General features: G+C 35.2%; 3 protein-coding genes across 3 annotated transcripts; all 3 read right to left on the bottom strand.

Moving 5' to 3' along the window:
* Nucleotides 1-6,567: 6,567 nt before the first annotated feature.
* Nucleotides 6,568-7,284, bottom strand: LOC145112244 (uncharacterized). The gene has a single exon (XM_079048434.1). It carries the CDS (start codon nucleotides 7,282-7,284, stop codon nucleotides 6,568-6,570), a length of 717 nt encoding a protein of 238 aa, XP_078904560.1.
* A 160-nt stretch (nucleotides 7,285-7,444) lies between these two features.
* On the bottom strand, nucleotides 7,445-9,652 carry LOC145115026 (thaumatin-like protein 1). Its single transcript, XM_079051174.1, has 2 exons — nucleotides 9,450-9,652; nucleotides 7,445-9,370 (listed from the first exon to the last, which is right to left on the bottom strand). The coding sequence occupies exons 1-2, from the start codon at nucleotides 9,541-9,543 to the stop codon at nucleotides 8,652-8,654; spliced, it is 813 nt and encodes a 270-aa protein (XP_078907300.1). The 5' UTR covers nucleotides 9,544-9,652; the 3' UTR covers nucleotides 7,445-8,651.
* On the bottom strand, nucleotides 7,836-8,624 carry LOC145112245 (G-type lectin S-receptor-like serine/threonine-protein kinase CES101). Its single transcript, XM_079048435.1, has one exon. It carries the CDS (start codon nucleotides 8,622-8,624, stop codon nucleotides 7,836-7,838), a length of 789 nt encoding a protein of 262 aa, XP_078904561.1.
* Nucleotides 9,653-12,859: the final 3,207 nt, after the last annotated feature.

The following is a 12,859-nucleotide window of genomic DNA, read 5'->3' on the forward strand; positions in this document are numbered from 1 at the left end:
CAATACTCTTCACCCACTATATACAGACAGGGGCCAGACATGGAACACCGGAGGGCAGGATCATTTTGGCATATAACACTTCTGAAATCCAGCAACCCAAGCGGCCCTCCAAACCAAATTCCCCGTACCGTGAGTGGTTAAAAAGATATTATAACGACACTTATATAACTCATAATAATAGCCCAAATATTTATTATAAGGTCCTAATAACATTACTATATTGAAACATAAGTTATACTAAAGATAGGTTAGGCGTAGCTCACTTACAACGGGTTTTTCTCAAAATCGGGCTCCGCTGGAGCAGCGTTCCCGAGCCGAAAGGCTCTTTTTTCGGAGCCGTCGGGCGCTTCGGGGCTTCCGCCTCGTGCTAGGGAGGTTCCCTAGGCTTTTCGGGGGGTTTCGGGGCTAGAGAGAGGTTCTAGAGAGAGGGGGAAGTGATGGGAGGTGTGAGGAATGAAGAGGGCTTCACCTCTTATTTATAGGGGGCTGGAGGAAGATTCACATCGTGAATTTCTTGATGTTCACGTCGTGAGTGAGCTTGGGCTCCAAGTCTGAGCCAGGTGCTGACACGTGGCATCACACACAGGGTGGAAATCAGTCGATTTTCAAAAATTCATAACTTTCGCATCCGTTTTCGATGTTCTTTATACCCACACATAGGTAAAAATAAGATCTACAACTTTTATTTTGACTCCGTCGGCTAATTCTCGACCGATCTTAAATTTAACAGTACGAGGAGATTATATTGTTAAATATCTGCGTAAAATTCATAACTTCTACATACGGACTCCGTTTTCATCTTTCTTTTTACCGTTGAGTTCCTATTAATGAGATATTCAATTCTCATTTAGGTCGCATAGTCCAAAAACCGCTCAATCTAAAATTCGAGTTTCGGGGTGTGCAATGCTAAGCTAAATCTTAGAAAATTCATAACTTCCTCATACGAAGTCAGATTTGGGCGTTCTTTTTATGGACGCTCTCGGTTTTACATATTCTACGAATTTCGTTTAGATTACTAAGGCTAAAAAGTCCTCTATCATAAATTCACTATTTACATCTTCCGGTGTCGTGCCAGTTTTGCCGCGAAACTTCGATGTGCCATAACTTCTTCGTTATAACTCGGATTTTGGCGTTCTTTATATGTACGGAACCCTTGTAACATATGCTACAACTTGGTTAAGATTAATCCTTCTAAATAATCTTTCATCAAAAACTCATTTTTTGATGTTCATTGTCACTAAATTGACTACCCGGATCTGCGGGCGTTACATAAAAAGCTAGATGTGAATTCATTCTGCGGGCTTTACATAAAAACTTAATTTTTGATGCTCATTGTCTCTATTGGTGCATTTTAGCACACAATAAAGGTAAGAAACACATTAACCTAGCCTTATATATATATATATATATATATATATATATATATATATATATATATATATAGCGGTTCCGACGGGTACCTAACGGGTAGCGGTTCCGTAAAAATGAAAACCAGAACCAGAACCATTTAAGGCGGCTCCGATTCCGGAACTGACGGTTCTGAGGCGGTTTCGGTTCTGAAAGTGGGTAATCAGTTCCGCTGCTCATCCCTACTTTCGACACACATAATCAATTAATGTGTGAACATAAACCACTAATAGTCATACATAGTTTGTTTTACCATGACCATTGTTTACTTTTAGACACGCATAATAATTTAAATTGTCACACTCATAGCCGTACTTTATTATTATTATTATTATTATTATTATTATTATTAAACAATGGCCATAAATTACTTATAGTCACATGTTGTTTCCTTTAGCATTATTATTGTTTACCTTTCAACACCGATAAACAATTTAAGCGTGACCATAAACTAATAATAGTCATACATTTTTTGTTTTAGCACGACCATTGTTTAGTTTTAAATACACACAATAACTTAAACTGTCACCTTAAATTACTTATAGATATACTTTGTTTATTATTATTAAACAATGACTATAAATTATTGATAGTCACATGTTTCCTTCCTTTAACATTAACATTGTTTACTTGTCGACACACATAAGCAATTAATAGTCATTGTTTTGTTTGTTTTCCCGTGACCATTATAATCTTTTAGACACACATCTCAGATTCCGATTACCCTATATATTAATTATGATAAGATAAATAATTTTATACCTAATCTATATTAATTCATTCATGTTTAAAAAACCTTTTTACACTTTTTTACAAAAAATTATTTATAAAAAGCTTGACAAAAATAGTAATTATATAACCTTATCTGTAAAACATAATATTTGTATATATAATCTTGTCCATGTTATTTAATTAAATATTTGAATAAAAAATAATAATTATACAATCTTATTTATATTAAAAGAACAAAAAAGAAAAAGAAAAACATGATTTAAGTAAACTATGTTACAAATTATTATTATAGTAGTTATGTAATCTTTAACAAATATAGACAAATAAAATATTAAAAAATATATTCTAAAAAAACTTCAAAAAAATATAAGCAAAAAAATGTAAAAGAAAAACATTAAACAATATATTCGAACAAAACATCAAAAAAAATTTTAAATCATAAAAAATATATAAAAAACAAAAATAAATAAATAAAATTACATAAATGATCCATGTCACAACAACAAATTACATAAATGGTCTTTTAACAAATATAACCTAACAGAAAATGTTAACCATTAGGCAAAAGGACCTCCCATATTTATTTGAAACCTGAAAAGTACTCTTCGCGTCCAAACTTCCTAAAAAATCTGCAATAGCTTTTATTTATTTATTTTATTTTATTTTTTGTTTTTTAGATTTGTTTTTTTTTTCTTTTTTGTGTTTTTTTTGCAAACCACAAAACAAATATGTGATTTATCTAGGATTTTATGTTAAGAACTTTTTTTGTTTAAAGAAAACTAAAAAGTCTCATTGTCCAATGTAGTTTTTCTTTTCAATCATTTTTTTAAATAAAAAACAATCAAAAACTTTGAAAAACTCCATGGGAAACAAGCTCATAGCATGTTTTATTACAATTTGTTGTATATTTGATTGAGAAAATGATTTAGAAAGGTGATTAACTTTTCAATAAGTTCACATCTGGGTAACTATTTTTTTTTGTACACATCTAGGTAACAAACTTGTTGGAAGTGTTCACATATGACTATTATGACCGGCAGTAGCAGGTTACATCCTAGATGTGAACAATTTCACAAGTTCGTTACGTAGATATGTACAAAAAAGATAGTTACCAAATATGAACAAAACGAAAAGTAAGATTAAATTACACGAATGGTCCTTGTGGTTTGGGGGAATTTGTGTTTTGGGTCCCTAACTTATTTTTTAACTCGGATGGTCCCTACTGTTTATTTTTGTTGTGCATTTGGTCCCTCCCTGTCTTACCTAAAAAGACTATTGTGTCCTTATTAATTTATTTTTTAATTAATTTTCTTATTTATGTATTTATTTTTTATATATTTAAAAAAATTAGTCGACCTCACATATTTGTATCTCCTACCCTAAACCTGAAACCACATTTAAGAAATTTAATTTGGGTCCCATCGGTCTTCATCCCATCTGTCATCCTCCTCAACTTCTATTTCATTTCCATTTTTAGTGACATCGACGTCTTCATCATCGTTCTTTTTTGGTCCTTCAACTCTGGCGAACCAACACCATGAGGAAATTGAAGAGACAAATTAACATGATTTAAAACCTAAACTAATAAAGGAATGTAAAAATCTATGAAGGGATGATATTTATAAATTAGTTACATATTTCCACAAATGCAGCCCAATCACATTTCGATGATGCTTCTATTTAGTGACCAGTCTTCCCCCATCAGGCTGCATAAACACCAGACTTCCTAGACTGAGAAAACTTTTACATTGAGCTAATAATGAATCTACTATATCCACAAGCTTGCACAAGATGTTCTTTACTTCTTTATCGACATATATAATATGGATAGACCCAAGGGTGGTCCTACAATGGGGGCAGTGGGGGCAGCTGCCCCTACAACAAAAAAAAATAATTAAAAAATAATTTTTTTTCAAAAATATTATATTTTAACTATTCAAAATTATATATTTTAACTCTTCAAACAAATTTGCCCCCATAAAAAGTTTTAAAATTCTTTTTTGCCCCCCCTTTGAAAAATTTTTGGGTCCACCCCTGGATAGACCTATAAAGAGTGTTCATTATATTATGATGTGGCAATTTTGCATGCATATAACAATTAACAAGTATAGAAAAATGGATTTGCATCTCCTACAAAAGTGAATAAATACAGAAAAGTTTTTCACAAAGAATGATGTGCTGAAGCTACGTTCATACCCTATCGACCCCCAACAACAGAGATGGTCACATTATTCACAGAGAAATCTTCTGCTTTGGTTTCATATGAAGTTGACTTTGAGAAATCTTCTGCTTTGGTTTCATATGAAGAATGATTGGCCATAATTTCCAGTCTTTACTAGCTGCAAGAGCTAGCAGCACCCGTACAGTAGTTATCTTCACCACTGGACTGAATGTTTCATCATAGTCCAGTCCATATTGTTGTGAGAACCCTCGAGCCACCAAACAAGCCTTGTATCTTTCAATTGATCCATCTGTGCGTCGCTTTAATTTATAAACCCACTTGCAGGAAATGGGTTTTATATCTCTTGGTCTTGGTACCAGTTCCCACGTTTGATTCTGCTTTAAGGCTGTAACTTCTTCTTCCATTGCCTTCTGCCAAGCTTTATTCTTAATTGCTTCTTCATATGTCTCCGGCTCTTTAACACCGTCTTCTAAAATAGCTGCATTAGCATACTTGGGATTAGGCTTTCGGATTCTTTCCGTCCTTCGAAGTTGTGGAGGCGGCGTCTCCCTTTCACCGGCATTACTTGTTTGAGTTACTTCTTGCTCAATGACATCAATGTCGCTCGGATCTTCAGGTGTATCAACACTTGACCAAATGTGTGCAGTTTGCTCCCCCATCTTTTGTTTTAAAACTTCTTCAATATTTTCCGAGTCTGGTAATACTTTCTTCTCTAAGGACCACCATGAAGATGCTTCATCGAACACTACATCTCTTGAAGTGTAGCATCTTCCGCTTGTTGGATCACAACACCTCCATCCTTTTCTTTGATTGTCATATCCAACAAATATACACCTGACTGCTTTCTTGTCAAACTTGCTACGTAAATGACTAGGTACAAATACGTAGCAGACACAACCAAATACTCGAAAGTAGCTAATAGTAGGTTTCATGTTCCATAGTGTCTCAAATGGTGAGATGAAACCTAACCTTGGTTGGGGAAGTTTATTGATCACATGGGCAGCAGTTCGCATTGCTTCAGCCCAAAATCTTCCTGGGACATTCTTCGCGTGTAGCATGCTTCGACAAATTTCTGCAAGATGTGGATTCTTTCTCTCAGCTACACCATTTTGTTGAGGTGTGTTGGCACATGTGAATTGATGACGTATACCACATTCTTTTAGATAGCTATTGAATTCTTCCGAGGTGTATTCTCCTCCATTGTCTGAGCGTAGACACCGAATCTTCTTTCTCACTTCTCCTTCGACCGTTGTCTTGAATTCTAGAAACTTTGAGAATGTTTCAGATTTTTCTTTCATGAAGAAAACCCACACATATCTCAAATAATCATCAATGAATGTCACCATGTACCGCATCCCGCTAATTGATGTCTGCTTGACTGGACCGAACACATCCGAGTGAATTAACTCTAGTGGCTTCTTTGCTCTAAAATTTGACTCCTTGTATGGTAATTGATGAGCTTTACCATACTGACATCCAGCACAAACAACATCTGTTTTAACTTCAAGTTGAGGTAAGCCACTGAGCATGGATTTCTCCATTATTACCTTCAACTTGTGATAACCAACATGTCCCAGCCGTGCATGCCATAGATCTGCTGTCTCGTTCTTACGAGTCTTATCTACATAGGCAGACTCTGCGGAGAGAACATAGACGGACTCCACTCTCCGTCCTTCCATTGTTGGCTTTTCTGATATTTTAAGATCTCGATAGACCTTCACATCTTGTGGGCCAAACAAGACGTAGTTTCCTGATGATGTTAGTTGCGATACCGATAACAAGTTCTTCTTCATACCTGGCACGTGATAGACATTATGTAGTGACACCATGTCAGATTTATTACCAGGCATGATCGTTGTTTTGCCAATCTGAGCAATTGGAAGTCGTGCATTGTTGGCTGTAAGTACCATGCGACTCCCTTTGTACTCCTTCACGTCTTGTAGTTTGTTCTGATCACCAGTCATGTGATTGGAGCATCCTGAATCAATGATCCAGTCATTCTCATAGTTGATATGCTCTCCCATCATTGCCATGAGCGCCAACTCGTTTTCTTCTATGGCGCATAATGCCTCAGCATCCCATTCATCCTCTATTTCCTTTTTGGAAGTTACGACATTGCTTTCCACAGACTTTTTCTTTGACCAACAATCTTTGGACATGTGGCCCCACTTTCCACAATTGTTGCAGTTGCCTTCGAACCTCCTCCCCCGAGAACTCTTATTGTCGGTCTTTTGAGATCTCCATGGTTATGAGGTTCCTGGCTGACTCTTCCATTTGTCAGCATTTTTGTATCCTTCTTTAGAAGGTGGCTTGAAATTTCTCCGACTTTTACTTGTGTAGAGTGCTTCTTCTTCACTCTTCAGCGTGATGCCTCCCATTTGCTTAGCCATAGCTTCTTGGCTGGCCAACAAATTCTCAAACTCTACAAGTGATGGTTGAACGGGCCATCCTTGTACAGCAGTAACGAAGCTTCTATATTCCGGCCTCAGTCCATGGATGATGATCCTCTTCATTTGAGCTTCTGTAATGACGGATTGCGGATCTAGTTCAGTAATCTCCCGACATATCGACTTGACCTTGTGGAAATATTGAGCAATCGTCATGTCACGTTGTGAGATTGATAATAGCTCGTTCTCCAAAAGTTGTAGTCTTGTATCATTCTTCTTTGAGAAAAGCGTCACAAACGTGTCCCAAGCTTCTTTCGGTGTGTTCTCGTCCCGAATATGCTCCAACATCTCTTCTTCGATTGTGGTCTTCAAGGCAAACATTGCTTTGCCTGCTTTGATTTTCCATTTGCGTAGAGCGTCATTAACATCTTCCTCCGGAGGCGTGGTTTCGCTTCCGCCAACGACCTCCCATAGATCTTGTCCTTGTAAGTAGGACTTCATACATGTTTCCCATGTTTTGTAGTTGTTGTTGTTGAGTTTCTTGATTCCTCCGACGACTTGGAGATCACCCATCATGTTGGCAGTACCTCGGTAATACCAAACAAGCTAGTTTCGACACTAAACTTGCAGAGTCACAAACTACTCACGATACAACGAGAATCACTCGTTCTCACTATCAAGAAACCTTGCTCTGATACCAGATTGTTGAACACGACTCTTTGTATGGGAAACAAAAAGACTTTTATTAAGACACTTAAGAAGACCTTACACTTTGTGAGACTACTACACACTTTGCTCTCTTTGAGGCTTTCTTGGATGGTTTGGAGCAAATGAGCTCCACACCTATTTATAGGCCTCTTAGGAAGGTTCTAGATACTAGTATACACTTACTACCTACTAGATAACTCTAGAAATATCTAACATACTCTATATGCTTCCATATGTTTCTAGAATATTCTACCATGTTCTGGAGAGGTCTAGGTTGCTCCAGTGTCTTCTAGAATGATCCATAACCTTCCAGGGTCTTCCATGTCGTTCTAGAGTATTCTAGACTCTTCCGGTATATTCCGGAGTCTTCCATAGTCTTCCATAATGTTCTAGAATCTTCTAGAGCGTTCTAGAACAAGCTAAAGTCTTCTAGATAATATTTGTTCTATTGGGCTAGTGATGATCTTTAACACAGTATCGTATCCATAACAAAACTCAGGGCTCCAAGCAGCAGCATTATTAATATCTCTAATTTGTCCTTTTGGTGTCAAAATCCACATGGGTAAAGCAGCAGTATTACCATCATAGCTAAAGTATCTTGCTTTATTGTTGTATACAGAAGTGAGATTATACATGGATTGACTACCTGGGCCATTCAATGCAAACATATATTGAAATATTTGGTTGTTTAGATTTCCACTAGTCCAGTAGGGTTGTCCTCGTCGTCGGATCATTAATCTCTGGGATGCTTTTTGAGTGGGTTCCCAACTCAAAGTAAAAGCTCCTGATTTTGGGATTTCATTGCTCAACCAAGAAGTCAAGGTCCAATTCTGCCCCATTTCCATGTCATACCCAAGCTTCATGCCAGGTAAAAGTACATTGGTTGGGTGATCAAAACTCTGCCACAAAACTCTTTTGTCAACTTGGTTAATCAGCCGGAAATTACCATTATCTTCGAGGGTTGCAGTCACATTTGCGTTTGGACCCAGTTTAACATCGGTGATTCTCATTAGAGTTTTGGATCCTGCACTGATGACCAAGTCTCCGGTTTTGGCACTGATGGATAGGGTATGAGTGCCTGGGGTGGATATGATCGGTGCATTTGGATTAGCTACCCATACTTTTGTGGATTGAACATCGCTTGTGTACCAAATTCCCAAGTAACTGTAGTTTTCACCAAAGAACCCTAATGTGAAATTTCCACGCATGGAAACAAGCTGGTCTGTAGACTTGAGTTAACCGCCAAATTTGATTTTTGAAAATGAATTGGCAGCCGCACAAAATCTGATAGTGTAATCGGCACCACTACACAAAAATGTAGTAGTCTGTAGATCATATGTGGTACTATAAGATCTTGGGCAGGCTGACCTAAACAACTGCGCATATGCTGTTGGCTTGCAAGATGAGGGTGATGAAAACGAGTCACTGCAACAATACTCGGGAGAGCCAGAAGCTGTACAAGCGCTCTTACACACCTGACCACCTGCAAAAGTTAGCTCCCTTGGACAGCGCTGATTCAAGTCTTCAACACAACCCGTCTTTGCACAACTACGTAAACTGGAACCTGAACCGGCAGTTGGCTCCACAAGCATTCGCAAATTGTAGCCCTGGTCAATGCTGACATCATAAATGTCCTGGCTGTTGATTTCGATTTGATTGATGAAGAAATCAGCAATCGTGGCGGGTGTTGTTCTTCCATATGGATTACACTCCATTTCATTGGTGACATTTGTGCCGCAATTACCTGTGGTACATGACCATTTACCTGAGCTATTGAAGTTGCAACCTGTCCGACCCCATATACTACCAATCCAGTCACCCGGAGCTTGAAAAGAGCGTGAGTTACCTTTTGTGAGCGCAAATCCGGTTTCATTTAAACTCGGAATGCTAAAGATTGCAGGCCAGATAGTGAACCCACAGTCGTTTACAATAGTAAAAGTAACCCCCAAGGCTCCTGCAAATTCGTATAAAATTGTATTAAGAACAAAATCTTAGTGTGTGTATGTGTGTTTGGTACAGAAGTGTAGATCTACCATTTGAAAAGAAGAGGAAAAAGAGAAAGCTCAGAGTTTGAGAAACCACTGCTACATGAACTTGTGAAGATGCTGACAACGACCAAGAACCCATTATTCAATAAAATCTTGTATTTTCTAGAAAATAGTATCGATTTTTCAAAAACGTGTGTAACTAAAGTTAGAGACGTGAATCTTTATCTTGGTGCTTCTGCTTGTATCCATAATGATGTTAGGCGTGGATGGAGCCAATATCATCCATGATAGCAGGCTAGCAGCTTTGGCCTTTGGGTGGTGGTGGTTATTGTCAAACTTTCTTTTTGATTAATTATTAACGTTGGTAGTGGTGTTGATTTGAAAACTAAATATGTTCCACATTTATTAAGGAAATATGCTAATTGCTAAGAGGTAGGAAAATAGTTTATTTAAATAAATTAAAAATCAAGAACAAAATAGTTTTTTAGGTTAGACAGAAACAGAAATTAAATGGGTAATAAAAACAAATAGATTTGCAAGTTAAAAAAATAAATTAAAGACCAAACATATAAATTATTTTGTGTAATTAATTATTTTGTGTAATTTATATTTGATAAAGCAAAGTGAACGCGTGTTTATTACAATTGGATGTATATAGTTGACCAGGTCAACAGCATAGCATCTTTGTCTAACACCATTCTCAACAGTTTGAATATTATAATTCACTCGTCCTTTTCTTTGCATAATATACAAATGGGGACTTCCCAAAGTAATTCTACATAATGATCCGTGCTTCAGGTGTTTGGCTGCATTCCTGCATCGTCATCTTTATATTTGCACATGGTAAAGTTGTGTCTCATTATCGCAATGGCACATGGGCCTTTAGCACTACGATAGTCAGGTCATCATATTTTTTTGTAAACTTACATAATTCAGATATTCTATTATGCAAGAATTTCATATATACCCTTAATAAACAATAAAATATCATATTTATCCGACTTAATCTCTAAATATCATATATATCCTTTCTAAGCTTTCAAAATATTATATTTACCGAAAATTTTTTGTTTTAAACATTTTTAATCATTTTAAATTCTTATTTTTATCATTTGACTATTATACCCTTATAATAAAACTAAGTTTACAATATCACTTATACCCTTCATAAATTGTCAAAATATCATATTTACCAAAACTATTATTTTAATCAATTTGAATAACATAAATATTAATGCAACAAATTAACATAAAGAGCCTAACTAATTATAATTTTTTCAAGAAAAATGCCGCAAACCAATTTTACTAACAAAAAAACTAAGTTTATAACAGAATAAACTATACTCATAAATAAAACATGTAATTATTATTATGTGGAAGTGGAAGAATGATTCCTATGAAGACAATAAATCCATTACCCATATGTTATATTAAGTTCATACCGGTGATTTAGACCCATAAAATAGTTGAGACCCATAAAATAATGACCAAAATGAATTGGTAAACCGTTTCTTTAGATATTGTATTTCATCAAAGAAGTTGACAGAAAGAAAAGTGGCGTATTGGATCAAGAAACTGGAGTAGATACAAATAAACCAAGAAAAAAAAACACTAGTTAAATGGGAATCATCTCTATCAATTTGTGAACAGTATCAAGTAACAAGACATCATAATCTACAGTTCTACACATATCTAAGGAATTGACAAGAACATATGTATATCATGACCACTTTGTTCTCACAAGTTAATGATATTAGTAGCTTGAGTAAGAATAATGATCACTTGCTTTTGAAAAATCCATGGATTACTCTCGACCATCACTTTAAGCTCTTCCCAAGCACCTTTCCTTGGCCAAAAATAGTAAGGACTTAATGGAATACTCTCGTATCCTGGAATCACTTGGTCTAGTGCAAGACCGATGTTTTTCTCCATCCATATATACTTCAAACTAACCTTGGTTTCTCCATCGGCTTCACAACAACTCCCAGTAACACAGTAAAACACAATTTCAAATCCCTGATGATGAAATTAGTAATACAAGATTCCAAAATTGCTAATGATGAAATCAATAAAACACAATTCATCATCTTTTGGAATTAAAGTCGTTGGTGAGGAATTAGAAACGATTCGAAAACAAGAAGTCGTTGATAATGAAATCATGTGTTGGAATTGAAGTCGTTGATAAGGTAATCAACGATGATTCAAGAATAGAAGAGCAGTGACATCAATGCCCTGGTGGATCGAAGTTGCTGATGAGGAAATGGGCGATGGGTCTGAACGGCGGAGCAACGTGGACAATGGCTGACTTGGGTTGTTTGTGTTTCCACTTTCCAGACTTGGTTCGTGTTTGTGATGGGATACAAATTATTTTTGCAATCCTAAAATGAGGGTATTATTGTCAATTTCAATTTGTTTTTAGTTAAAATGATTTAGAATAATTAAAAAAATATTAAAAAATTGTTAAAAAAAAAGATTTGGGTAAATATGATATTTTGAAAGCTTAGGAAGATTATATATGATATTTAGAAATTATGTTGCTTAAATATGATATTTTGTTGTTTATTAAGGACATATATGAAATTCTTCCTTCTATTATTAATATACATATGAAATATGAAAAGCATAACTTGTTTATGAAGAGTGGCTTTTTGTGAGAGAATTTGTTTAAATTACAAAAATGGTTCTTAAATTTTATTGAACTTGACACTTTTGGTTTGATTTTTTATTTTTTTTACACTTTTGATCCTATTTTTTATTTTTTATATATATATTAAAGATATTTGTGAGAGAATTGTCTTAATTTAAATAAGTGGTCCCTGAATTGGCTTAATTTACATAAATGGTCCCTTTATTTTGTTGAACTTGATACTTTTGGTCCCATTCTTCTTTTATATATATATATATATATATATATACATAAGATTTTTGTGAGGGAATTGACTTAACTTAAATAAATGGTCCCTAGATTTTGTTGAACTCGATACTTTTGGTCCCATTTATGTTTGTAAAAAAATACACTGTGGGCGAAGCTCGAAATCACCTACTAGTTACTATTATTTAACAACGTGAGAAACAATAGCTATATTAATATTTTATTAACTACTTTCTGTTGTTTATAAACACGGTTCAAAATAACGCTAGACGGTCATCTGACGTCAATGTCAAGTTTCAGACTTTTACGATTTGTGGTGAGATATATCGTTTGTAAGCTGTGACTTAAGGCGACAATTTTATATATGATTAATAATTTTATGTATATATATATATTCTACTATTATTCATTTTTACATACATATATAATTTAAGGCGACATTTTGTTAAAACGGGACGTCGAGTACAAGTTTTTGAATCATGACACACCTTAACAAAACCATAACGAATTTTAGAACCTTGGTTATAAACTATCTATTTCAAGAATAATACTGTAATCTCTATTATAAACAAACTTGATAAAC

This window comes from Lactuca virosa, chromosome 5 (assembly GCF_052849685.1).
Source record: "Lactuca virosa cultivar CGN04683 chromosome 5, Lactuca_virosa_CGN04683_v6, whole genome shotgun sequence".
NCBI classification, from domain to species: domain Eukaryota; kingdom Viridiplantae; phylum Streptophyta; class Magnoliopsida; order Asterales; family Asteraceae; genus Lactuca; species Lactuca virosa.

Excerpts from the sequence above, each read along its gene's own strand:
- LOC145112244 (XM_079048434.1), bottom strand. The coding sequence starts at position 7,284 with ATGATGGGTGATCTCCAAGTCGTCGGAGGAATCAAGAAACTCAACAAC.
- LOC145115026 (XM_079051174.1), bottom strand. The coding sequence starts at position 9,543 with ATGGGTTCTTGGTCGTTGTCAGCATCTTCACAAGTTCATGTAGCAGTG. Across the intron at positions 9,371-9,449 it reads TTTCCTCTTCTTTTCAAATG|GAGCCTTGGGGGTTACTTTT; the intron begins GTAGATCTACAC and ends ACGAATTTGCAG.
- LOC145112245 (XM_079048435.1), bottom strand. The coding sequence starts at position 8,624 with ATGCGTGGAAATTTCACATTAGGGTTCTTTGGTGAAAACTACAGTTAC.